We start from the raw sequence: 25,367 nt of genomic DNA, 5'->3' as shown, positions 1-25,367 counted from the left end.
AAAAAAACACAACTCACCCATTTTCCCCAAGAAAAAGCACATCACATAGAGGACAAACTGTGCAGTGTCATCGTGCTCAAACTACCATGTCAAATGAAAGACAGGTCGTTACTCTGCCCACTCTAAAGAGACAGGACTTTATTTGATTGGCCAGTCAGAGGTGACACTCTACAGCATGTCCCATATAGGAAGCATGATCACATGTGTCGCTGCACCTACAGTGTCAATTTGTTGCTTGAGTAGAATCAAATTGATATAAGAAAAACATAACAGCTTCTTATCTTGCTTTTACATATTCTATGAAACATAATTATCTTATTAATATTATTATGTATTCAGTATTATTACTAGTATCAGTTCTGACCTTTACAAATGGACTTGACTATGCCAAGCAGATAAATAAATTATACTATAAAGAAATTTGAGTATTTTTGACATTATATAAAAAGCAGTTTTACACAAAAAGAATTGAGTGCATTGTCAATGTTTGTTACCAGTTTCCCTTATTACTGTTTCAGCACACATTATCTGAAAAAGAAACAGTTTTGGGATGTTTAAGTGGTCTTTGTCTTAAAGAGAATCTACAGTATGGGAGAGTTCACATACCCTTACATCCTGCCAAGAACCACAGTGCTAACTGGTTTCAGAGTGACTGTGCATAGACAGGCCCAATTATAATCAACACTGATATATTGTTAACATTTGATGATACACAAAACTGTTTTAATTATCTGTGAATGGAATAACAACCACTTTTTTCATAAGTTATTATACCATTAGACCATATTATATACCAAGGAGTAGACTCTGAGTGAGGAATTCAGCTACTTCCTTAAAGGTGCTATATATGTACATTTTAGCTATTACTACATAGCCAACATTAGCATTAACAATGGTCCTTCCCAAGAGCTTCAGACATTGTTGTGTTACAAGACAAGGTTTTATTATGCACTCTGGGCAGCGCTACTTCATCATCCTGTCATGTTGTCATGACTCTAAAGTGACTCGCTATTGCAAAGTAGTATTATGAGACCGAATGGGCCAGGGCTAGCTGTTAGAAGAAGAAAAGTGAAATAGAAACAAAAAAGTTAACATTGCTGCTGCTCTCCACTCCTGGTGACAGCTCTCAGTGAATAAAGGAATTACGTTTGCTGCTGAGCTTCTAGACCGCTATCACTCTATAGCCAGCTGTTATTGCTAATGCTGGCTATGTTTTCTTTCTTTAAAAAAAAAAAAAAAAAATCATATTCAGAGCCCATATATTAATAATCATATCCAAAGGCCATATATACACCCTTAGACTAATGGTAAACTAACTTATAATGGTATATCATGATGCAAAAATTACTTTTTATAAATGCTGTAAGAACAGTCACTAAAAATGATTCTCCTTCAGTGATTTAGAAATAGTCACACCTGAAAAGGGATCTAATAAAACAATGGGGGAAATCTGTGGTCTGAACACAAACAGTCCCACCAGCAACAGTTCTGCGCTACATAGTTCTTTTAATATTTCTGAAGACTGTAAACTTACTAAAATGCGTAATTTACTAATTTGCTGTTGTAGAGGGTCACTGTAAACATGAGTGGTGGATCTCAAGCTTTGCAAAATATACAAAGTTAACTAGCTAGCATATAGTGTTGCTGTGTCAGCTTGCTGTTATAGCCAAGCAAATACTTAATCATCTGGATAGGTTATAGTCCTGTCACAGACCATGGCTCTTGTGAATTCCTCCGCAAAATGGATGAATCCTTTCAAACCAGCACATTTGGGTTATAGACCCTGTACTGTTTACCATGCACAGGCAAAGTGTTGTCCACCAGATAATGATAGCAGACAGGGCTTCAGTATATGCTCCAGACAACACTGTTTGAGCTTTAGCTCTACAGATTCATTTCACAAAACATTTTCAGTTCTTTCCTGCTGGGGCTCCCAGAGCAGGATCTGAGGCTTATTAATCCCCATAAGCAAGTCACATGTGCTGGATTATTATTATCTTTAATTCTATTTCTGGGATCTTTCTCTGGTATGGTAATGGACATGGATGAGTTCTGTCACATTCTTTCTTCAGTTCACACAGTAGTATATAACCCATAAAGCATGATGTGTCAGAGATACCATTTGCAGAACAAAAGCACACGAGTATTCAATGACTAGATCTGCTTTATTATTTGACACGCAGTGCATAGAAGACCAAATACCATTTGTTTCTGTCATGGTTCTCACAGCACTACACCAGTGAACTTGTATTTTCTGTGGAGTACTGAGGTTATTTCTTCGACTACAATTACTCACCATGTGGCACAGTGTGAGGAAATCCTGGTGCCGAGAGAGAGTGTGCCTGTCATGATCCACTACCTGCTCAGTGCATTTTTGTTCCATAATATTTTGGTCACACAGACACACACATACAAAATAGACACTGGTGACTCTCTTTACAGCCATCTGAAAGCAGCAGGTATCTGTTATACCTGTGATCTTTCATTGAACGAATGATGTGCACTGTCAGAACCAGACTGTCGCAAAAGATCCACAAAAACCTCCATGTTCACATGCACATCAAATTTGTCACTTCTCAAGTATTCTACAATATCACTATTGCAGTGTAAATCAGTGTTGGATGCCGTCATGTTGAAAACATTTCACAGAAGAATTGTGTCCACTAATAATTCTCAGGATCATGTGTTTGCAACTGTTCTCCCCCAGTGTCTCCATCCAAAACCTTGGGGAACTGAACACAACATCTTCTGTCTTTCATCTCAAGTCTGGCATTTTTATTTTTGATACAGGTAGACATGTGGCTGTGATCATCAGTGTGATGTGATAGAAACTGCTTGGCTTAAATTTTTATACTGACATTCCAGAGACAAAAAGTAGATGGCATTTTTGAGTCCATATTATTTTTTTCTTTCATTCAGCTGGCTCTTGGACACATATCTATATTTGAAACTCTACACAGCAAAAAATATTAAGATATAATATTAATATTATTTATTTTAAGATCTACATATAAATGTACATTGCACACTGAAAGAGATTCCAAGAATGTGCCATCTTATTCACAAAGTAAAAAGGTAACATTCTACTGCCTAACACTGGAGTACACACATTCATCTTTGGTGTTGTTCCTCTGTCCTTCTTGATCTGTTGGGCAGGTCAATACTTAAAGGCAGCATAATGGAGGTTGTGTGCGTCTTGGTAACCCTGGTAGCAAAATATGGAAAAGCAGATCACAATATGGATCCTAATAAGAATCAGAACAATTTCTAGAAAAACAAGTGAAAACCAGTAAAAAAAAAAAAAAAAAAAAAAAAAAAGATGCAGTGCATATTCACCAGGTAATTTCAAGACCCAGACACACCCCAGGTACACGCAGATGAATGTACCAAATAACAAGGGGATTGGATAATAATTTTAATAGCTAATCTAAACAAATTAAATTTACCTCTGCTTCTGCTGTGGAGGGGAATGAAGATCTTGCTTGCGACTCTGGTTTTGAAACACATAAGCAACAATTTAAATGATAAGCCAAATTCAGTAAATACAAGCTGTCAGATACAAGATAAGATCAGCAGTATCTGTTACCTGTCCCGATTTCAAGCTGTGTGTTTTGTTCATCTTGTAAATTAAGAGAGCCAGTAAAATAACCAGGATGGTGGTGACTGTCAGAGCTCCACTCAAAGACATACACCAAGACAAGAGAGTCCATCTCACCTGCAGAGTGCCAAACATCAAGAAACAGAGCTTTTAGTATGTTTTTTCTGTTTTTCATCGTAGGTTTGATAAGGGAGTAGGAATTACTGTTTATATAATGGAAGTGACTCACCCTCCAATATCCAGCTTAGTCCCATTTCCAAACAGTATGTGTCCACATGAGGCAACAGCACAGTAGTAGGTCCCAGCATGAGAAAGACTCAGGTTCTTCATTGGCAAGTTGTAGACACAGGTTTGTGTTTGTGTGTTGTGTTTCCTCTCACACTGATCATTCCTGTCTCCATGGGTGTAAATGAGTCCTGGATGAGATTCTTCAGAGCTTTTGAACCAGTAAACACTGTGTTCTCCATCACAGGTCCCAGTGTGTACTGTACAGTTGAGAGTCACAGAGCCTCCTGACTGGATGGTCTCAGATTCTGACTGATGGACCCAAGCCTGGATGTTCAAATCTGAATCCTTTACATTGACAATAGTTCCTTCTGCAAATTCGATAATTAATGAAAGCCTTGTTGCACAGTAGTACGTAGCTGAGTCTGAAATATGCAGATCTGTTATCTTCAAGTTATTTTTACTTTTTCCAATATCCAGTGTGAAGCGTGGATTGTTCTTGAATTCATCATGAAAACTTCCCTTTCTATTAAAGACATACAGGGTTGAGATGAGCCTTGGTTTCTGTCCCAGAATTTGTTTGTACCAGTAAAGCCTTGTTACATCATCCCCTTCATAGAAACATCGTAAAGTCAAGCTTTCACCCACATTAGCTGATACAAAACGTGTGTCTTGATGAACAGAGAATTTCTGATTAGTCACCTGACCTGAGGAGAAATGAGAGAAAAAGCAAATGCACATTATGATCACATGACACATGGCCATATACTTTAAAAGATTAAAACTGCAATCAGAAAACTCATCATAACTCACCCATTCTCCCCAAGAACAAACATGTCAGATAGAGGACAAACTGTGCAGATGTCATTGTGCTGAAATTGAGTGCAGAGAATCTTGTTCTTTTCCCTTCTTTTGAGTGACAAGGCTGTGTGTGATTGGCCAGTCTGAAGTGACATATAGGAAACATGATCACAAGTTCACTGCCACCTACAGTGTAATTTGGTTCCTTGAGCAGAATCACGAGGTGAGAGGTACATGAAGAACACAATGGTTTCTCATGTTAGCGTTAGATTTTGAAGCACTTAGAAATCAGTGTATAACTTGTGTTGCATCAAAAAGAAATGAGATCAAAAATTAAACTTGATCGTTATAAGTCCTTTTAAACAGATAATTACTGCCTCGCACCAACAACAAACGTCATTAAATTAGACTAAATTTGGGAAGAACACGATAGAGACATGATAGAAAGTTACAATGGAAAAATGGAAACATTTATATACTGTTTCCCATAAAGTTGGAATAAAATATGTTTTACCTCATGAAATGATTGCGACAATGTGATTTATTCTTGAAAGATACAGTGTATATCTTCTCAAAACAAAATTGGTAATTGGGACTCAGTATGTAATCATTGCACCTGGTAAAAGGTGATTACTGATGTGTATAAATAGGAATAAAAAGAGCAATGTGTCTGAAAAAAGTTCAACTTTATGGGCAGCAGTGTATAATATATATAGAGCAGCAGTATATTACATCATGAGGAATTGTTCATCATGTCCACAACAAGCTGGAGATTGATTTGACCTTTTCCTGCAATATAATTTTTAATTGCCATTTTTTTCATTGTGTGTGTGTGTGTGTGTGTGTGTGTGTGTGTGAGCCATGTAAAAGTACTGGCACTGCAAATGAAAGTGACATGCACTTAGAAAACATTAGAGCCCAGTAGAAACATGCACTCTATTTTTCTGTCTCAGATGCCTCCACTTCCTCATTTATTGAGACAGTCACTTTTATCTCCAGTGTGTACATGGCTGTGCCCTCTGTCACAGCATGTTGTTCTTGTCCAGAGAGATCTTTGGAGAAACCTCCCTGTTCTCCACAAGTTTTTCCTGCAGCTCCTGTGAGGCAGCGCCTTGTGGAGAGGCCTCCCTCTTCTCCAGAGATGATGTCTAAATGATGCCCCCAAAATGTTAAGTGCACACAGCTGACAGAAACATTACTCTGCTGTTACAAAGTAAATAAGCCTTTTATGATGTGGCAGTGCTATGGTAAAAGTTTGGTTAGGTTCAGGTACAAAAACTACTATGTTAGGTTTAGGGAAAGATCTAGATTTTGGTTTAAAAAAAAAAAGTACCTCACAGGGGTTAGAGGACGTCTGCAAGGTACACCAGACACATCCTTTAAACCACACAGAGACAAAAATGGGTTTGCACATTTCACCACAAGGAAGGTATGAACAGATGTTTATCTCAAGACCTACTTCAACATGTTACACCTCAGAGGAAATTGTGATCTTACACAAAGCAAATGAAACATCCAGTTCTATCGATTCACAATGGTTATAATAATAGACACATGGTAAGGGTGATAAATACTTTGTCAACCCATCCATCCACCCCAAACTGGTCTTGATGTCACCCAACTTCCTCCTTTGCTCATGTCATAATTACTACAGCCACCAGAGGTCTTTGTCATCTGTCCATCCATGATGTATACTGCATATCCTTAGGGGTCACGGGGGGAGGAACCAATCTCAGCTTGCATTGGGCAAGAGGTGAGGCACACCCACTTTATCACAGGACTGAAGAGGTCTTTGTCATTTCAACACAGACATGTAGTTTTGGGTCACTATGCTATAAAATGTACCACTGGGTCGTAATAAGCTGTGTGTAAGCGATGTGTTTTTTACAGGGGGAAAATCTCTCAGTTTGGGGTGGCTGTTGATCAGTTGGTAGAGCGGGTTTGCCATTAATCATAAAATAGGTGGTAGTTGGTGGCAGATGCTGCTTAAGCCAATACATGTGGAAGTCTAAGGCACATTGCAAAAATTAGCCAGCCAAATGACTGTAACATGGCGCACTGCTGTCTACATGAAGTTAGTATGCCTTGGCTAGTCAAACAAACAACGGTGTGAGAATCTAATGTGAATCGTAACTGGCTCCATGATGACTTTTGTCAACTAAAAAAGAGTCAACAATAGTGAAATCTTCAATTTGATCAAGAAAAAAACACCAAGCACGTTTTCTAATCACTCAGACAAAAATCAGCTAAGCACATCTTACCAAAAGGAAGTTATGAACAGATGCTTATCTCAAGATCTTTTTCTAAATGTTGCACCTCAGAGAAAAAAAAAAAGTCATCTTACTCACACAATGCAAATGAAACGTGAAGTTCTACTGCTTCACACTTGAATACACACAATCATTCTCAGTGTTGTCCCTCTGTCTTCTTGATCTGTTGGGCAGGTTAACACTTAAAGCAGCATAATGGAGGTTGTCTTCATCTTGGCAAAGCTGATAACAAAACATGTAAAAAGTAGATTACAATGTGGCAACAGATAATGTGCTGTAAAAGGTACTTGATTGGTTTTCCAGCAGTCATAAACTGTATTTACCTCTACATTTGTTGTGGAATGAGCAGAAAATCTTGCTTGGGACTCTGGTGGTGAAACCCAGAAAATGTTGTTTTGTTAAAAAGACAGATTCAGTGAGTACAAGCTGCCAATTATATAAGATGCCAGTTACCTTGAGATTGGCAGCTGTTTCTTTTGTTAATCTTGCACAGTAAGAAAGCCAGTAAAACACTCAAGATGGTGGTGAATGTCAAAGCTCCACTCAAGAAATACAGCAAGACAGGAGAGTCCGCCTCATCTGTAAATCCAGACCAAAACAGAGCTAACATTACACTTTATGTTTTAATATCAACTTTGATTAGGAAGTGGCTGTAGCAAGGCATGTCAACTTTATATTAAAAAAAATGGCTTCGCAGTCTGTACAGCATATAACACCCTCAATTCCAAGATCCTCAATTCAGATATGTAAAACTCCCAATTGAAAAATCCTTCAACAGGAACACTACCATCTGTCTGCTACTGAAATTGGACAACCTTTGCTAGAAAGTGACTCACCCTCAATGTCCAGTTTGGTCCCATTTCCAAACAGTATGTGTCCACATGAGGCAACAGCACAGTAGTAGGTCCCAGCATGAGAAAGACTCAGATTCTTCATTGGCAAGTTGTAGACACAGGTGTGTGTTTGTGTGTTGGGTTTCCTCTCACACTGATCATTCCTGTCTCCATGGGTGTAAATGAGTCCTGGATGAGATTCTTCAGAGCTTTTGAACCAGTAAACACTGTGTTCTCCATCACAGGTCCCAGTGTGTACTATACAGTTGAGAGTCACAGAGCCTCCTGGCTGGATGGTCTCAGATTCTGACTGATGGACCAAAGCCTGGATGTTCAAACCTGAACCCTTTACACTGACAGTAACGATCTCTGAAAATTCTAGCACATATGAATATTTAACACAGTAGTAAGTGGCAGAGTCTGAAATACGTAAATCTGTGATCATCAAGTGAGTTTTACTATTTTTAGTATCCAGTGTGAAGCGTGGATTGTTGTTGAATTCATGATAAAAAGTGCTATTCGCATCATATTTATAGGAGGAAGAAATGAGCCTTGGTTTCTGTCCCAAACTGTGCTTATACCAGTAAACCCTCGGCGCAAGTTTGTCTTCAGACAAACATTCTAAATCCACCTTGTCGCCAACATGAGCTGATACAAAACGTCTCTCTTGATGAACAGATGTGGACGTTTTCAGATGAGCCATCTGAGCTGAAGTGACATGAAAGACAAAGCCAATGTGAACTTAATTTAAAGTGATACAGTCTGTATGATGAGTGACCATACACTCAGAGATATAAGATGAAGAGTCACAAAAATGCAACTTACCCATTTTCCCCAAGAGCAGACATGTAAGATAAAAGGCAAACACTGGAGAAGCCATCGTGTTCAAATTGCTGTGAGGAATGAAAAAATACTGATGGTTCTTCACTCTTCAAAGACAAGAATGCCTTTGATTGGCCAGTCTGAAATGACGCTGTACGTCCTTTGTAGGAAACATGATCACATGCTCACAGCAACTTATAGTGTCAAGTTTTGGTTTTTGAGAAGACTCACGTGGTGAGAGATATATTAAGAACATGACAGGTACTCGTCTTGGCATCAGACTTTTATTTATTTTTTCATTAATTCTATTTTATGTAATATGAACACCTATAATGAGCAGTGGAGTCTTCATATAGACATGCTAATATTTGTTGATATACAGCACTTAGTTTCAAAATATATAAAAGGTATCAAACCCTGAGTAAATGGGACAGAGTTTCTGGACCGACTTGTAACTTTTCTTCTTATGTCTCGACATTATAGACTGGCTGTCTGTCCAGTATGTACCCTGCCTCTTGCCCAGTGTCAGCCTGGATTGGCTCCAGTGCCCCGCGACCGTGAAGGATAAGTGGTTATAGATAATAGATGGATAGAGGGACTCAATACAATCTTTACTTTTGTGGCTTTCATGATGCATCTGCACCGGCGACAGCAGTGGCTGGAGGCATTATAAGAGCCACAAAAATTATTCAGAGGTTTTGGGTTGTCTGTTTTTTTGAACGTAACATCTCAAACACCATAAGAGAATCCCTAGAAATTTCAAAGGTCAAAGGTCAAAGTCTGTCAAGCACTCGAGGTATTAGCTGTCACAGTATTGTTAAATATGATCTGATAAAGACTTTAGTGTTTTTGGATGTTCACTGCAAGTGGTCTGAGGATTGAGGGGTATCTATGTGAGAGTGCAGACACCCTTACTTCCTGCTAAAAACCACAGAGGCTGCTGCACTGAGAGAGCTACAATACTAAAAGTATGTAGAGGCAACAAGTCTTAGAGTAAAGACTTTCAGTTATTTTTCTTTGTTCTCCATTCTGCCTGTGTCCTCCATGACACGTTACACATAGTGTATTTAATTAGCCAAAGTAAAAATGAAACTGTTGTCTGATAAGCATGTATTTTATACTGGTATTTGTTTGCTTGGCCAAAGATGATTTGTCAGACCTGGAAATGTCTCTCTGTACCGTTTTGTTGTTAAAAAGTTAGTGACTTTATGTTGTTCACTAAAACCAAAAGAGTGATGAGTCTTGCCAATCATTAAATGATATGACTGAATATATACATCCTTTTCCAGCCCTGCCTGCTGTAGCTAGATAGCAGTAAAGTACTGACCAGCAGCTAGTGTTAGCAGATATGCATCACAATCTTAATCACCTTAATCAATCTTCCTGGACACTCGAGGCTGAGCAGCAGCTCGTCCAGTCAGTCTGAGAAACTACACCATTAGCTAACATTAGCTTAGCAGCTGACTGAGAGCTGTCCACAGGATCAGTGTAGATAATATCTGATATCACCTGCTTTAGTTTTCAGATGTGAATCACCAACATGTGTCATCACTACCATAAGTAAACAACTACACTGCATTCACCATGAAATATAATTTCACTTTTAATGAAAATGCAATGTCAAATATTAAGTACAATAATGTAGCTATCTGGCTATAAGTTGCTCTGTATTTTAGACACAGATACATTTTCAAGTTTTTTAAAGTTCACTTCAAGCAAATTAGTGGTACAGTGAAGCTCTGGTGTGTGTGTTTCATGTTGTGACTGGTGTAGGGCGTCTGCCATGTGAGGACCGTGACTTAAAATGTGTTTTTACTGTGTATGTTCAATTCTGTGGCCTCGCTGAAAACCATCATTCACTCTATGATAGTAATCAATTTCAAATGGAGGTTAGACTTGAATGATGAAATGTTTCAGACAGATGTAAAATATTAGAGGTGTCATTTCTTGTTGTTCCTGTTATTAATCTCTGATAAACATGATACCATGATCCACTAATTTATGAGGAAGTTACCACCAGATTGAACAGACTGAACACACACAAATGTTGTTTCTGTCACGGTTGAGGTCTGGCTGGACTCCAGAACAGAAACAGAGAGGCACACACACATGCAAATGGAAAGTTCAAAACAGTCTTTAATGGGCACGGAGGTAGGGGAGAGGATAGGGGAAAAAAGGAATGAGTGAATCAGTCCAATGCCGATGATCCAGGGAGAGGAGTGGTTAGGGTCCAACTAACAGGACAGAGGTGAGCAATCAGAGTGGGAGGGCTGAGCACCGGCAGGTGGAGCAGGCAAACTATGGCACAGGAGAAACAGGGTAAGTGCATGATTTACCAGAAATTAAGGCCAACGCTTGAGGAGCTCACTAGAAAATCTTCATTAGAAAACTGGTGCTGAAGTTTTACCGCAAGGGGAGGATGAGCCGGGTTCTTATACTGTGCAGGTGTGACTAAGTCTAAACTCCACCAGCTGCTCCCCACCTCTGCAAAGAACACACACACACACAGGAGAGGAGACCAGGGAAAACAGAACACAGACAGGAAACACTAGGAACTCTAGGGGTCGCAGCCAGGGCTGTGACAGTGTACTAAATTTAATGATAGTTATTTGATCATTGGTGACGTAAAATTCATACAAAAAACGCATAGGTTACATGATGTGGTAAAAAAATCTACGAGGATAAACACAAACGTCCAAATATACTGGTTATATATAATATACTGGTTAAATCTCAAAATCATTTATTCAGAAGTATTTACAATGACCTTACACTTTTAGATACATAGTTTATAGTTTATGTACTTCAGACCACATGGACACAAAAGAGTATATATATATTATGGATTAAGATGCATTACAATGTCCTACATCATATTACCAAAGCAGGAGATACTAAGAAACTCCTGTTTCACTCAGAAAGTAAAAATGTGACGTGTCTGGTTTTACTGCTTTACGCTGTAGTACACACATTCACTCCAGGTTTGATCCCTCTGTCGTCTTGATCTGTTGCTCAGCTTAACACTTAACGTAGCGTAATAGAGCTGTTCTGCATTCTGGTAACCCTGGTAACAAAATACATATCAGTATAAATTAAGTCACCTGGCACCAGACTATTTATAACTGTGCAATTAAAAGGTGTCTGAATGGCAATTCAACAGTTAAAGTTATTATTCACCTTTGTGTTTGTGGTGTAGGGAGCAGTACATCTCGGTTGTGACTCTGTGAAACACAGGAAAGGATCTTATTATTCATAAGCTATGTTCAGTCAATACAAGCTGTCACATGTAAAAAATGCCAGCTACCTGTAGATTGGCAGCTGCTTCTCTTAGCCACCATGCACAGTGAGAAAGCCAGTAAAACACTGAGGATGGTGGTGAATGCTGAAACTCCATGCCAGAAATACACCAAGTCAGCTTTATCTGCAGACAGAGGCAGACATCAGACACAGAGCCTTCAGCAAGTTTTTTTTTTTCTTTTTTTTTTTTTCAAATGTAGAAACTCTGGTTATAAAGTGACTCACCCTCAATGTCCAGCTTGGTCCCATTTCCAAACAGTATGTGTCCACATGAGGCAACAGCACAGTAGTAGGTCCCAGCATGAGAAAGATTCAGGTTCTTCATTGGCAAGTTGTAGACACAGGTGTGTGTTTGTGTGTTGGGTTTCCTCTCACACTGATCATTCCTGTCTCCATGGGTGTAAATGAGTCCTGGATGAGATTCTTCAGAGCTTTTGAACCAGTAAACACTGTGTTCTCCATCACAGGTCCCAGTGTGTACTGTACAGTTGAGAGTCACAGAGACAGATTCTGACTGATGGACCAAAGCCTGGATGTTCAAACCTGAACCCTTTACACTGACAGTAACGATCTCTGAAAATTCTAGCACATATGAATATTTAACACAGTAGTAAGTGGCAGAGTCTGAAATACGTAAATCTGTGATCATCAAGTGAGTTTTACTATTTTTAGTATCCAGTGTGAAGCGTGGATTGTTGTTGAATTCATGATAAAAAGTGCTATTCACATCATATTTATAGGAGGAAGAAATGAGCCTTGGTTTCTGTCCCAAACTGTGCTTATACCAGTAAACCCTCGGCGCAAGTTTGTCTTCAGACAAACATTCTAAATCCACCTTGTCGCCAACATGAGCTGATACAAAACGTCTCTCTTGATGAACAGATGTGGACGTTTTCAGATGAGCCATCTGAGCTGAAGTGACATGAAAGACAAAGCCAATGTGAACTTAATTTAAAGTGATACAGTCTGTATGATGAGTGACCATACACTCAGAGATATAAGATGAAGAGTCACAAAAATGCAACTTACCCATTTTCCCCAAGAGCAGACATGTAAGATAAAAGGCAAACACTGGAGAAGCCATCGTGTTCAAATTGCTGTGAGGAATGAAAAAATACTGATGGTTCTTCACTCTTCAAAGACAAGAATGCCTTTGATTGGCCAGTCTGAAATGACGCTGTACGTCCTTTGTAGGAAACATGATCACATGCTCACAGCAACTTATAGTGTCAAGTTTTGGTTTTTGAGAAGACTCACATGGTGAGAGATATATTAAGAACATGACAGGTACTCGTCTTGGCATCAGACTTAAAACTAATGAAAAGAAATAACGACTCTATCTAATACAATATGAACACCTGTAACGAGCAGTGGAGTCTTCATATAGACTTGATAATATTTGTTGATATACAGCACTTAACTCTCCTTTCGAGCTGTGTTTTAAATATCCCTGTGACCTCAGCTTTAGTTTCAAAATATATAAAAGGTATCAAACCGTGAGTAAACAGGACAGAGTTTCTGGACTAACATATAGCTTTTTTCTCATGTATTTTGTCATTCTTATGGTCATCACAACCAAAATTCCGGTCACTTTCACTGGGCTCACTACCAACATCAAGTGGAAATGATACATCAGTAAATCAGTATCAGTTTATAAAGGCTTTTTACCTTTAAATTGTGTGTGGTTTTGAACTAAAAGTCTCAACATAATAAACTGGTGATCTATCCAGGGTGTATCCCACCTCTCGCCCAGTGTCAGCCTGGATTGGCTCCAACCCCCCACAACCATTAAGGGTTATTCAAATGTTTTGGGTTGTCCATCTGTTTGTTCCATACTTTGAACACAACATCGCAGAAACACCATAAGAGAATCCCCACAAATTTGGCACAAACATTCACTTGGACTCAAAGATGAACTGATCAGATTTTGGAGGTCCAAGTCTGTCAAGCACTCTAAGTATTAGCTGCCACAGTATTGTTAAATATGATCTGATAAAGACTTTACTGTTTTTGGATGTTCACTGCAAGTGGTCTGAGGATTGAAGGGTATCTATGTGAGAGTGCAAACGCCTTTACTTCCTGCTAAAAACCACAAAGTCCTGTGCACTGAGAGAGCTACAATACTGTGTATGTAAAAGGCATCAGGTGTCAGAGTGATGGCGGTTTCACTTGTTTTTCTCTCTTTATCATTCTGCCTGTGTCCTCCATGACGCATGCAATGTCCTATTTCTACAACCTTCCATAAAATCAGGGGCAGAATCAGTGCTGTTAATAGGCTTCTCATTAGCCGAAATGTATTGCCTGAAATGCATGTGATTCATACTGGTATTAGTCCACTTGAACAAAGATGATTTGTCAGACAGACCAGGAAATCACATTTTGTGCCATTTTGATATTGAAAAAGTTAGCTAGTGGCTTGCGACTTTTTGCTGCTAACCAAGAGTGATAGGTCTTGTCGATCAGTAAGTGATCTGTTGTGACAGGTGTAGGGCGTGTGCCATGTGTGGACTGTGACTTTGAATGCGTTTTTATTGCATCAGTTCAACTTTGTGTCATTGCTGCAAACCATCGTCCTTCTATGATAATAATCAAGTTCAAGTAGGGGTCAGAGTTGAATGATGAAATGTTGTTGTTCCTGTTGTTAATCCATCAACGCAGCCACAGGCCACACTGCAACACTCCAAACAGTAAGATAGACATGCTTCACTCAAACACTGCAAACTGGTAGAGCCTCATGTTTTTAGATCAATAGAAAAACCCTCCTGTGCTATTTTATGCAGCTGGGTCTCAGCACTCACTTAGTAGAAGGGGCGGGGTCAACCACAATCTCTGATAACATGACACCATGAGCCACTAATTTATGAAGAAGCCTGAGTTACCACTGGATTGAACAGACTGAATACACACACATATTGTTTCAAACAGTTTAATGTTTATTTGATCATTAATGACATAAAATTCATACAAAAACACATAGTTTGCATGAAGTAGTTGAAGGTCAATTAGGATAAACACAAAAAGTACAAATATACTGGTTATGTATAATATACTAATCACAAAAATCATTAAACCTATAATTATAGATACATAGTTTATTTTAAAAAAACAAAAACAAAGCAACATTGCGTAGATATCCTGCTTCAAACCACATGGACACAAAAGAGTATATATATTATGGAAACTCCTGTTTCACTCAGAAAGTAAAAATGTGACGTGTCTGGTTTTACTGCTTTACGCTGTAGTACACACATTCACTCCAGGTTTGATCCCTCTGTCGTCTTGATCTGTTGCTCAGCTTAACACTTAACGTAGCGTAATAGAGCTGTTCTGCATTCTGGTAACCCTGGTAACAAAATACATATCAGTATAAATTAAGTCACCTGGCACCAGACTATTTATAACTGTGCAATTAAAAGGTGTCTGAATGGCAATTCAACAGTTAAAGTTATTATTCACCTTTGTGTTTGTGGTGTAGGGAGCAGTACATCTTGGTTGTGACTCTGTGAAACACAGGAAAGGATCTTATTATTCATAAGCTATGTTCAGTCAATACAAGCTGTCACATGTAAAAAATGCCAGCTACCTGTAGATTGGCAGCTGCTTCTCTTAGCCACCATGCACAGTGAGAAAGCCAGTAAAACACTGAGGATGGTGGTGAATGCTGAAACTCCATGCCAGAAATACACCAAGTCAGCTTTATCTGCAGACAGAGGCAGACATCAGACACAGAGCCTTCAGCAAGTTTTTTTTTTTCTTTTTCAAATGTAGAAACTAGTTATAAAATGACTCACCCTCAATGTCCAGCTTGGTTCCATTTCCAAACAGTATGTGTCCACATGAGGCAGCAGCACAGTAGTAGGTCCCAGCATGAGAAAGATTCAGGCTCTTCATTGGCAAGTTGTAGACACAGGTGTGTGTTTGTGTGTTGGGTTTCCTCTCACACTGATCATTCCTGTCTCCATGGGTGTAAATGAGTCCTGGATGAGATTCTTCAGAGCTTTTGAACCAGTAAACACTGTGTTCTCCATCACAGGTCCCAGTGTGTACTGTACAGTTGAGAGTCACAGAGCCTCCTGGCTGGATGGTCTCAGATTCTGACTGATGGACCCAAGCTTGGCTGTGCATACCTGAATCCTTTACACTGACAATAACAGTCTCTGAAATTTCTAACGTGTATAAAAAGCAACTTATGCAGTAGTAAGTAGCTGAATCTGAAATACGTAAATCTGTGATCTGCAAATGATTTTTACCATTTTTAGTGTCCAGTGTGAAGCGTGGATTGTTCCTGAATTCATTATAAAAAGTTCCATTAGTTTCGTACAAGTAGAAGGTAGAGATGAGCCTTGGTTTTTGTCCCAGACCTTGTTTATACCAGTAATACCTTGCAGCAACATCACCTTCATAGAAACATTTCAAAGTCAAGTTGTCCCCACTTTTAGTTGACACAAAGCCACTCTCCTGAGGCACAGATGTCTGAGCTTAAATGAAATGAGAGGCAAAGCAAGCGTAGATTTATTGTAATGTGATATAATTCGTCATAATTAGTACATTAAAAACATTATACATGTCCATGAGGAGTGGCCATACACAAAAGATCCAAGTTTGAGTAACAAAAACACAACTTACCTATTTTTCCCCACAACAAACATGTCAGAGAGAGGACAAACAATGGAGATGTCATCGTGTTCAAATTGCCGTGTGAAATGAAAAGAACACTGGTCCTTTCTCCACTCTTTAGACACAAGACTTACCTTGATTGGCCCACCCAAAGTAACACTGCGTGCCCTACTTAAGAAACATTACATATTCGCAGTCAACCGCAGAGTCAAGATCTGGTTTTTAGAGAAAAAAGCAAGTCAGCAGCACAACCGCAGCAGCTGCAGTCCTCCATCACCATCTGCACTGGATGTGGGTTCAGCCACATGGCCTGTCCAGCCAGATCAACTGCTTTTTAGTCAGAGTTATGTGTATAAAGTGCAAATTTATCAGAAGCCTTTACAAGACACATCAACCTGTGCAGACAGCTGTACTGATTAAAGTTGCCTTGAAGAGTGTTTTACATTCAGTGTTATTCACGCTCAGGCCTAACAGTGCACAGTGCATTTCCTTCCTTACAAAACACTTGCAAAGTCAATTTCCTGAGTATTTTCAGTTATGCAGTGTTTCCATCCATGACTGCTAGCTTATAGTCTCTTTTTTTGTCCTTTGCTGGTGCATTGGGAGGTTTCTTTTAGTGTTACCACCACTCACTCTTAGTCAGCTTAAAACTGCTGGCAAGGCTGTGTCCTGCATTGCTTGCATGTAAGTGTATGTCCATTGTCTTTGCATGATACGTGAACAACAGGGTTCCACATGTAATTGCAGAGACCAGCTTTCATTGCTCCAGTGTTACTAGTGCTGAATCCACTGTACCGATGATGATGTGTGTGTGTGATGGACAACTGAAAAACCCTCTGAAATACATCCACAGCCTATGAAGAATGCTTGATTGCGTCCCTCTGCACGACACCATTATGGTGCAGTCAGCTCAGCAGTGAGGTCATCAAACTTGGACATCTGCGGGTTTTCAATATGGACAGTAGGACAACAGACAACCATTGATGTGGGACTGTCCCACCAGCCACTTAAGGAAGACAAAGTCAGAGTTACTGTAAGGCTTGGTTTGTACTTCTGCCCAGGATTGACACAGAGTCTCCACCATAACCTATGCAAGTGGTCTACACCATTGTGAGTACTTATGCTTGTCAGGAGGTGGTGTGTATGATCATTGAACTGAATGAGGCAGATAAGACAGTGGCTTTTTTGTACTTGTCTGGCCACTATGACATGTATGAGGCGGGATCAGACCACCACACAGGCCTATCACAGTTGTTGCAGTCTGCGTCACCACGATGTGCGGTAGCATTGCTGGTGAGGTGCATGTGAGGCTTAGGCGTAGGGTACACAGCTACGCAGGACCTACAGTGTTAATTCAGTGTAGAAGTATAGATTGCCCTTTACTGGTGACTGAATACAATGGCAGTGTCTCAAGGTCAAGATGTTCCAGGCATACATTACGTTTATTTGATCTTTAATGACATGAAATGCAAATACAGCAGTACATACAGAGATTAGGGCAAAAACAAGAGTCTGTGACATCTTTGATCCTCTAAGCTCATGTCACTTGTGTACCATCAGTGAATGTGAGCCTCTAAATGTTCTGGTTTTATCAAAAACGTCCATTTCTACTGCCTAACACTGGAGTACACACATTCACTCTTGATGTTGTCCTGCTGTCTTCTTGGTCTGTTGGGCAGGTTGACATTTAAAGCAGCATAATGGAGGTTGTCCGCGTTTGGAGAACGCTGGTGACAAAATATATATGAGTCAATCACAATATGGACCCTGACAAAAAAATAAATAAATGCTGTGCAATAACAGAGAGACATGTCTTACTTCGACATTTGTTGAGGAGGGAGCAGTAAATCTTTCTTGAGAGTCTGATTGTGGAAAGGAAAAGGCTTTTTACTTCACATGACATGTTTAGTGGACACAAGGATACACAAAGAGTTTTAGTTACTGTACCTGGAGAGTGGTGGCTGTTTCTTTTGTTCATCTTGTACACTGAGAAAGCCAGTAAAACAACCAGGATGGTGCTGAATGTCAGAGCTCCACTCAAGAAATACACCAAGACAAGAGAGTCCACTTCATCTGTAAATCCTGAAACAGAGCTATCTGCTGTTATCACTGCGCTCATGTTAAGTTTGATTATGGAACAGTCATGTATTTATCAGATGACACAACCATTGCTAGAATGTTACTCACCCTCAGAGTCCAGCCTGGTCCCGTTTCCAAACAGTATGTGTCCACATGAGGCAACAGCACAGTAGTAGGTCCCAGCATGAGAAAGATTCAGATTCTTCATTGGCAAGTTGTAGACACAGGTGTGTGTTTGTGTGTTGGGTTTCCTCTCACACTGATCATTCCTGTCTCCATGGGTGTAAATGAGTCCTGGATGAGATTCTTCAGAGCTTTTGAACCAGTAAACACTGTGTTCTCCATCACAGGTCCCAGTGTGTACTATACAGTTGAGAGTCACAGAGCCTCCTGGCTGGATGGTCTCAGATTCTGACTGATGGACCAAAGCCTGGATGTTCAAACCTGAACCCTTTACACTGACAGTAGTTCCCTCAAAAAATTCCAAAATAAGTGAATAATCTCTTGCACAGTAGTAAGTAGCTGAGTCTGAAGTACGTAAATTAGAAATTGTCAAGTGATTTCTCCCATTTTTAGTTTCCAGTGTGAAGCGTGGATTGTTCTTGAATTCATGATAAAATGTGCCTCTCTCATCATACACGAAGAAGGTGGAGACGAGCCTTGGTTTCTGTCCAAGAGTTTGCTTGTACCAGTAAAGCCAAGCTGTACCATCGTCTTTATAAAAACAGTGTAAAGTCACACTGCCTCCAGCTTCAACTGATAAAAAATCACTCTGCTGATGCACAGATGAGGAAAATTTCACAGCTGTTGTCTGAGCTGAAGTGCAATGAGACAAAATGTAGTAAAAAAGTTAATGTAATCAGTACACAGAAAATATAAGAGTTTTTTTTTTAATAGTTTGTGGTAGTGACCATACATTAAAAGATAAAATCTGTAGCCATAAAAACACAACTCACCTGTTTTCCACAAGAACAAACACGTCAGAAAGACAACAAACTTTGGAGCTGTCATCGTGTTCAACTAGCTGTGCTGAATGAAGGAATGTTGATAGTTTCTCCACTCTTCTTAGACAAGACCGCATTTGATTGGCTAACCTGAAGTGACACTGTATGCCCTTTATAGGAAACATGATCACATGATCACAACCGCCTACAGTGTGTTTGATATTCACATGGTAAATGGTCTTTGAACTATATCAGATATAAACACCAGTACTGGTCCATTTATGCTCAACATTTGAAAATGTACTAGCTGCCAATATGTCAAACAGATACCGTATTCTGAGAAGCTCATCCATGGATAATACAGTGTATAATATAAATAAATTAAATCTTTAGTCTAGATAACTATCATTCTATTTTGTTCAGAAGAGGCACATTTTATAGATATCACTTGAGGTAAAGTCCAGGCTTTTGACTTTTAAATTGTGTGCTCTTCGGCTAACAAACTTGACTCACCTTGGGGTGTGAATGTAGTTTTTACATGGTTCTTTTCTTAAAACTGTTACAATACTTCAGTCAGGTATTTTGAGATACCCTATGAAAACTGCAGACAATGGATGCTCCACTGACACAGTTGAAATACAGGCAAGAAGACAGCCATGCTAGCTTTTTCACACCTGTACAGCACAACCTGTAGTAAGGTACAGCAGTGCTTTGAGCTAAATGCTCATGTGAGAATAATAAAATGGTCATAGTGACAGTGTAGGTAAAATATTTACCATGTTTCCCACCTTACTTTGGTGTGTTAGCATGTTAACATTAGCAAATTATCACCTAACACAAAGTGGTTAACCAAGTTTATCAGGAAATCAGGAAGTCACAACACAGTTCAGTCACAAAAAGCAGTCATCATACACATATACTAGTTACAATCATCACAGATATTATGAAAAAATATCAGTTGGTAGAACTTGGCTGTCCCTCAGGGAGTGGGTGTCTCTAGCGGATACCTAGTATATGGCTGGACTGTGTATGGGTGTGTGGAGTGTCTCTCATGCCAGGCTGCTGACAGTGTTGTTAACTGGTGTTAATTTACCATAACATGGGCAGTTGCAACTTATGTTGAGTTAGACAATATAACATATTTTTTCAAGTTTAGGACTTTAGTTAATTTATCACAAGTTAGAGTAACGCTGGCGATCAGCCCAGGATGTACCCCGCCTCCTGCCCAATGTCAGCTGGGATAGGCTCCACCCCCCCCACCGACCTTTAACAGATAAGCGATATAGATAATGGATGGATAGTTAGAGTGACATATTATTTTTCTATAATCACAACTCAGATTTTTTATAACAATACTAATTTATTCAAAGTAACTCAGATCTGTATACTGTGTTTTCGTTTTTTAAATGAACATGAATTCTTGATTCATTTTTTCGTCTTTTATTGTGTCATCTTTATCTCCCCTGCTTTTGCTGCACTGTTAGCACTCACAGTAAGCCTAAGCCCAGGAACCTTGCTCCTCATTGAGACCACTATGACTCATTTGTCTTATATGAGAAGGGTGCAGGAAGTGTCTGAATGACAAACCTATCATCATAGCTTTGTTGTTCAGACACCAGCGTGGAAACTTCTATACACAGTTTTCTGCTTTGTATCTGTACACAGATGTTGACAAAAGTGCTTCTTTTTTTCACAGTGTCCTTGTGTAACCTCACCACTGATAATTTGTCAGTAATAAGTTTTCATCATCACGTTACAAGCTCAAAATCTTATTGACCCTAATTTGAGCCCGCACTTCTGACACACACACATAGAAAAACACAAAACAGCATTCATTATGTAACTAATTTCATATTAGAAGAAAATCTAGAATATCTGAATCTTTATGCGATGCATAAATGAAGGTCTGAAGATACAGCAGTAAAAAGCTGTCACACTTCATGGAGGTTGCAGAATGTGGTGTAACACTGGTTTCGGTGTATGCTGTGTTTGACCATAGAATCAAAATGGTGTTTTCTTTCACACTTTATTTTTGCGCCATTATGGTTAAAATGGTTGAAATAGGACAGATACAGTCTTGACTTCTGGGGCTGGACCCCATCACTCTGCTCTGCATGATCAGTTCAAGATGACACCCCACTAAGACCTGATCAGTTGTCACTGAACATACAAATTATGAGGGTGCTAGAGGTCAGACCCAGACCATGAACACTTACAGATGTAAAATGGTCACTGAGGTGAGTGAGGTCAACCACATGCACTTGTCATACACATGTTGCCACCAGCCACTTAAAAAGAAGGAAACTACCAGATACCACATGTGCAATGCATATATTGTCTCACTATCAACAAGTAGATTAACTTTATTAGATCACTAATGACATAAAATGGCATAGGAAAGCACATACATGATTCAGTTTGGTTGATATAGACATACTCCATGTGTCCAGATAATGGTGTTATATACGATGGCAATGGTTTTAGAATTCTTGAATTCTACAGTATCTACATATGGAAACTATTGTATGATTAATATTAGGGAAACATAATCATCATGCAAGAATGGTTAAAGTTAAGTAATTCACTTGGTAAAGGTTAGGGAGCATAATTTTACAATAAAAAAAAAGTCCAGTGATAACTATAGGTATGTGGCAACATGATTTTACACTACACAGCCATTCACCACCCCAACCCCTGCAGCCTGCTTTCTGCCTTGTTGAAGGGCACCGTTCTTCCTGCATTGGTACTTAATGCTAATCACGAGATAGAGAAGTTTACCACAAGGAAGATACAGAAACATATTTACATCTACACCGACATACAACAAAAGCCAAGTTTATTCAAAAAATATAATATAACATGTCCATTTTTTACTGCTTTAAGCTTGAGTAAACACATTCAGTGTTGGTGTTGTTCCTCTGTCTTCGTGATCTGTTGGGCCGGTTAACATTTAAGGCAGCATAATGGATGTTGTCTGCATCTCTGTGTCCCTGGTAACAAAATATGGAGAAGTAGATTAGCATAGTATTTTAAAATATCCACTAAATTTGTGTGCATTGAAAAGGTGTTTTAATGGTAATTAATGGATCATTAAGATAAATGTCACCTCTGGATTTGCTGTGGAGGGAGCTGATGATCTTACTTGACACTCTGGTCCTAAAATACACAAAAAGGCTTTTTTTATTGAACTGAAGTTAAATTTAGTGAATATATTATATCAGATACAAACAGTGCCACTTACCTGTACATTGGCAGTTATTTCTTTTGTTTATCTTATACACTGAGAGAGCCAGTAAAACAGTCAGGATGGTGGTGAATGTCAGAGCTCCACTCAGGAAATACACATGAGAGTTGGAAGAGTTCACCTCATCTGCAGAGAGTCAGGCATCAGAAACAAAGCCTGTGTTTATTCAAAGTGCAAAGTAACATTGCTAACTATTCATCATATCAGACAAGCTCTGCTATAATGTTACTTACGCTTGAAGTCCAGTTTGGTCCCATTTCCATACAATATTTGTCCACATGAGGCAACAGCACAGTAGTAAGTCCCAGCATGAGAAAGATTCAGATTCTTCATTGGCAAGTTGTAGACACAGGTTTGTGAGTTGTGTTTCCTCTCACACTGATCATTCCTGTCTCCATGGGTGTAAATGAGTCCTGGATGAGATTCTTCAGAGCTTTTGAACCAGTAAACACTGTGTTCTCCATCACAGGTCTCAGTGTGTACTATACAGTTGAGAGTCACAGAAGCCTCCTGGCTGGATGGTCTCAGATTCTGACTGATGGACCCATGGCTGAGTATTGAAACTTGAGTCCTTTACACTGACAATAACACCTTCTGCAAACTTCAAGACAAATGTGTAGCTATATGCACAGTAGTAAGTGGCTGAATCTGAAAGGTGCAAATTAGAAATCATCAAGTGATGTGAACCATTTTCAGTATCCAGAGTGAACCGTGGACTGTTCTTGAATCCATGATAAAAAGTTGTTCTTACATCATACACATAAAAAGTAGAAATGAGCCTTGGCTTCTGGCCGGGAGTTTGCTTATACCAGAAGAGCCATGCTGAATCATCACCTCCATAGAAACATCGTAAAGTCACACTGTCTCCAACATTAGCTGATATAAAACGTCTCTTTTGATGCACAGCTGAGGACAATTCCAGACCAGTCATCTGAGCTAAAGTGAAATGAGAATAAAAGCAAATGCACAACTAATTAATATGACAGAAGCATATTCCTTACATTTAAAAAAAATATATATAAGAAGATGATAACAGTTGCTATAAACTAAAATACCAAGTGGAGCCTCAAAAACACAACTCACCCATTTTCCCCAAGAACAGACATGTCAGATAGAAGACAAACTTTAGAGATGTCATTGTGTTTGAATTCTTGTCTTGAATGAGAACAATCACGATACTTTCTCCACTCTTCAGAGACAAGACTGTGTTTGATTGGCCAGACTGATGTGACACTGTATGTCCCACGTAGGAAACATGATCACATGTTCACTGCCACCTATAGTGTCATGTTTGAGAAGATTCACATGGTGAGATATCTAAAGTAAAGTAAATAAAGGCTCTTCATCATGGCATCGTGTTTTAAATAATGGAAAAATAAAATACAGTATATACACCAGTAATACATACAGAGTGTTATGTATAATAACACTAATGAAATAATAATGTAATGAATGAAATTTGAGTACTTTGTTGGCTTTAATGATAATATCAATACAGTAACAACCACAAACAGTTTTTTTTTAAATATAAAGGGTATATTACCCATGAAAAGCATCAACCATGCAGCCAATGTTATTTGAGTATAACAAATGGTAACCCTTGCTTGATTGGTGAGACTATACAGATGTGTGCCTGTGTATGTGTGTGTAGAACAGACAAGGGAAAGTGGATGAGTGAAGCAGTGGGTGTGTACTAGTAGAAGAGAATGATAACGTGTGTGAGAGGAAGGAAGACATGTAGCGGGAGAGTCATGTTTCTAATAAGAGACAGAAAGAACATGCAAAGTCTGTGTGAGTTGAAACAAATGAACAGAGAACTCACAAAATACAAAATAAATTCCCAAACCTTACTGAGCATCCAGCATTAATGTGTAATCATTTAGTATCAGTTATAGTCAGTGGTTGTAATCCAAAGATGGCTGAGAAAATGCCTAGGAGGCAAAGGTCAGAAGCACAAAAATTGATAAAGAAGTGCTATGATCAGGCAAGAGTGAGTTAACATCAATGTCTGTACTGTTTGCTAATGGTTGGTAAACCCAACTGGCTAGTTAGCAAACAGATACCTGTGCCACATCTGTGTGTCTGGTAATGTTAAATTACCTGCCCACAAACATTCAGCTTACTCTCTAGTTTGCCGAGATATGTTGCTAGTGTGACGATAGCGTATTGCTGTTTGGAGCTGGTGTGCTGACTATGAGAAACCTTCTCATCGTCTCTGCATGTTAACTTCGCAGCAGCAACTGCAGCAACATGTTGCAAATCTGTAACCGAGTTAATGTTACATTACTTGCTGTCTTGTTATTTGATCTGTATCTTGGTACAATGCCACAAAAACCTAATAACACCATTTTGCTAGTACAATGGGATTATTTGGATTAATGCATAGTATGAAATGTTGTGCCAGGTGTTACCTTCCTTGTTAGCTTAGCTACAACCCTATTGTTCTCTCTTCTTGCACTGTACTTTTGTAAAAACATCTCTCATTAGTTTTCTCCATTGTGTTTTAGATGGCCCTGCGATAGACTGGCAACCTGTCCAGGGTGTACCCCGCCTCTCACCCAATGTCACCTGGGATAGGCTCCAGCACCCCCATGACCCTTAATGGGTAAGCGGTATAGATAATGAATGAATGAATTA

General features: G+C 39.2%; 5 protein-coding genes and 1 pseudogene across 5 annotated transcripts; all 6 read right to left on the bottom strand.

The window, feature by feature from the left end:
• Positions 1-3,083: 3,083 nt before the first annotated feature.
• On the bottom strand, positions 3,084-4,960 carry LOC108877142 (uncharacterized; annotated as a pseudogene).
• Positions 4,961-5,336: 376 nt separating this feature from the next.
• On the bottom strand, positions 5,337-8,730 carry LOC108877138 (uncharacterized). The gene is made up of 5 exons (XM_018667092.2): positions 8,553-8,730; positions 7,731-8,435; positions 7,348-7,473; positions 7,218-7,261; positions 5,337-7,116 (listed from the first exon to the last, which is right to left on the bottom strand). The coding sequence occupies exons 1-5, from the start codon at positions 8,605-8,607 to the stop codon at positions 6,997-6,999; spliced, it is 1,050 nt and encodes a 349-aa protein (XP_018522608.1). The 5' UTR covers positions 8,608-8,730; the 3' UTR covers positions 5,337-6,996.
• A 1,929-nt stretch (positions 8,731-10,659) lies between these two features.
• LOC108877154 (uncharacterized) lies at positions 10,660-13,071 on the bottom strand. The gene is made up of 6 exons (XM_018667110.2): positions 12,876-13,071; positions 12,072-12,758; positions 11,854-11,970; positions 11,727-11,770; positions 10,957-11,613; positions 10,660-10,847 (listed from the first exon to the last, which is right to left on the bottom strand). The coding sequence occupies exons 1-5, from the start codon at positions 12,928-12,930 to the stop codon at positions 11,494-11,496; spliced, it is 1,023 nt and encodes a 340-aa protein (XP_018522626.1). The 5' UTR covers positions 12,931-13,071; the 3' UTR covers positions 10,660-10,847; positions 10,957-11,493.
• Positions 13,072-14,758: 1,687 nt separating this feature from the next.
• On the bottom strand, positions 14,759-16,865 carry LOC108877153 (uncharacterized). Its single transcript, XM_018667109.2, has 5 exons — positions 16,473-16,865; positions 15,638-16,324; positions 15,430-15,546; positions 15,303-15,346; positions 14,759-15,189 (listed from the first exon to the last, which is right to left on the bottom strand). Exons 1-5 carry the CDS (start codon positions 16,525-16,527, stop codon positions 15,070-15,072), a joined length of 1,023 nt encoding a protein of 340 aa, XP_018522625.1. The 5' UTR covers positions 16,528-16,865; the 3' UTR covers positions 14,759-15,069.
• Positions 16,866-17,878: 1,013 nt separating this feature from the next.
• LOC108877148 (uncharacterized) lies at positions 17,879-19,597 on the bottom strand. The gene is made up of 5 exons (XM_018667105.2): positions 19,499-19,597; positions 18,651-19,358; positions 18,411-18,545; positions 18,282-18,325; positions 17,879-18,190 (listed from the first exon to the last, which is right to left on the bottom strand). The coding sequence occupies exons 1-5, from the start codon at positions 19,551-19,553 to the stop codon at positions 18,071-18,073; spliced, it is 1,062 nt and encodes a 353-aa protein (XP_018522621.1). The 5' UTR covers positions 19,554-19,597; the 3' UTR covers positions 17,879-18,070.
• Positions 19,598-22,305: 2,708 nt separating this feature from the next.
• On the bottom strand, positions 22,306-23,923 carry LOC108877150 (uncharacterized). The gene is given in 6 exon segments (XM_018667106.2): positions 22,306-22,476; positions 22,593-22,642; positions 22,728-22,856; positions 22,964-23,234; positions 23,236-23,666; positions 23,814-23,923. Coding segments are annotated over 6 exon segments (1,056 nt in total). The 5' UTR covers positions 23,869-23,923; the 3' UTR covers positions 22,306-22,356.
• Positions 23,924-25,367: the final 1,444 nt, after the last annotated feature.

Source organism: Lates calcarifer, unplaced genomic scaffold (genome assembly GCF_001640805.2).
Source record: "Lates calcarifer isolate ASB-BC8 unplaced genomic scaffold, TLL_Latcal_v3 _unitig_5844_quiver_765, whole genome shotgun sequence".
NCBI lineage: Eukaryota > Metazoa > Chordata > Actinopteri > Centropomidae > Lates > Lates calcarifer.
The sequence above is the reverse complement of the archived record's forward strand: the minus strand, read 5'-3'. Positions and strand labels throughout refer to the sequence as shown.

Excerpts from the sequence above, each read along its gene's own strand:
- LOC108877138 (XM_018667092.2), bottom strand. The coding sequence starts at position 8,607 with ATGGCTTCTCCAGTGTTTGCCTTTTATCTTACATGTCTGCTCTTGGGG. Across the intron at positions 8,436-8,552 it reads TCTGCTCTTGGGGAAAATGG|CTCAGATGGCTCATCTGAAA; the intron begins GTAAGTTGCATT and ends ATGTCACTTCAG. Across the intron at positions 7,262-7,347 it reads AAACAGCTGCCAATCTCAAG|AGTCCCAAGCAAGATTTTCT; the intron begins GTAACTGGCATC and ends TTTCACCACCAG.
- LOC108877154 (XM_018667110.2), bottom strand. The coding sequence starts at position 12,930 with ATGGCTTCTCCAGTGTTTGCCTTTTATCTTACATGTCTGCTCTTGGGG. Across the intron at positions 11,971-12,071 it reads GACCAAGCTGGACATTGAGG|ATAAAGCTGACTTGGTGTAT; the intron begins GTGAGTCACTTT and ends CTCTGTCTGCAG. Across the intron at positions 11,614-11,726 it reads CCTACACCACAAACACAAAG|GGTTACCAGAATGCAGAACA; the intron begins GTGAATAATAAC and ends TTTTGTTACCAG.
- LOC108877153 (XM_018667109.2), bottom strand. The coding sequence starts at position 16,527 with ATGACATCTCCATTGTTTGTCCTCTCTCTGACATGTTTGTTGTGGGGA. Across the intron at positions 16,325-16,472 it reads TTTGTTGTGGGGAAAAATAG|CTCAGACATCTGTGCCTCAG; the intron begins GTAAGTTGTGTT and ends ATTTCATTTAAG. Across the intron at positions 15,190-15,302 it reads CCTACACCACAAACACAAAG|GGTTACCAGAATGCAGAACA; the intron begins GTGAATAATAAC and ends TTTTGTTACCAG.
- LOC108877148 (XM_018667105.2), bottom strand. The coding sequence starts at position 19,553 with ATGACAGCTCCAAAGTTTGTTGTCTTTCTGACGTGTTTGTTCTTGTGG. Across the intron at positions 18,546-18,650 it reads GACCAGGCTGGACTCTGAGG|GATTTACAGATGAAGTGGAC; the intron begins GTGAGTAACATT and ends GCTCTGTTTCAG. Across the intron at positions 18,191-18,281 it reads CCTCCTCAACAAATGTCGAA|CGTTCTCCAAACGCGGACAA; the intron begins GTAAGACATGTC and ends TTTTGTCACCAG.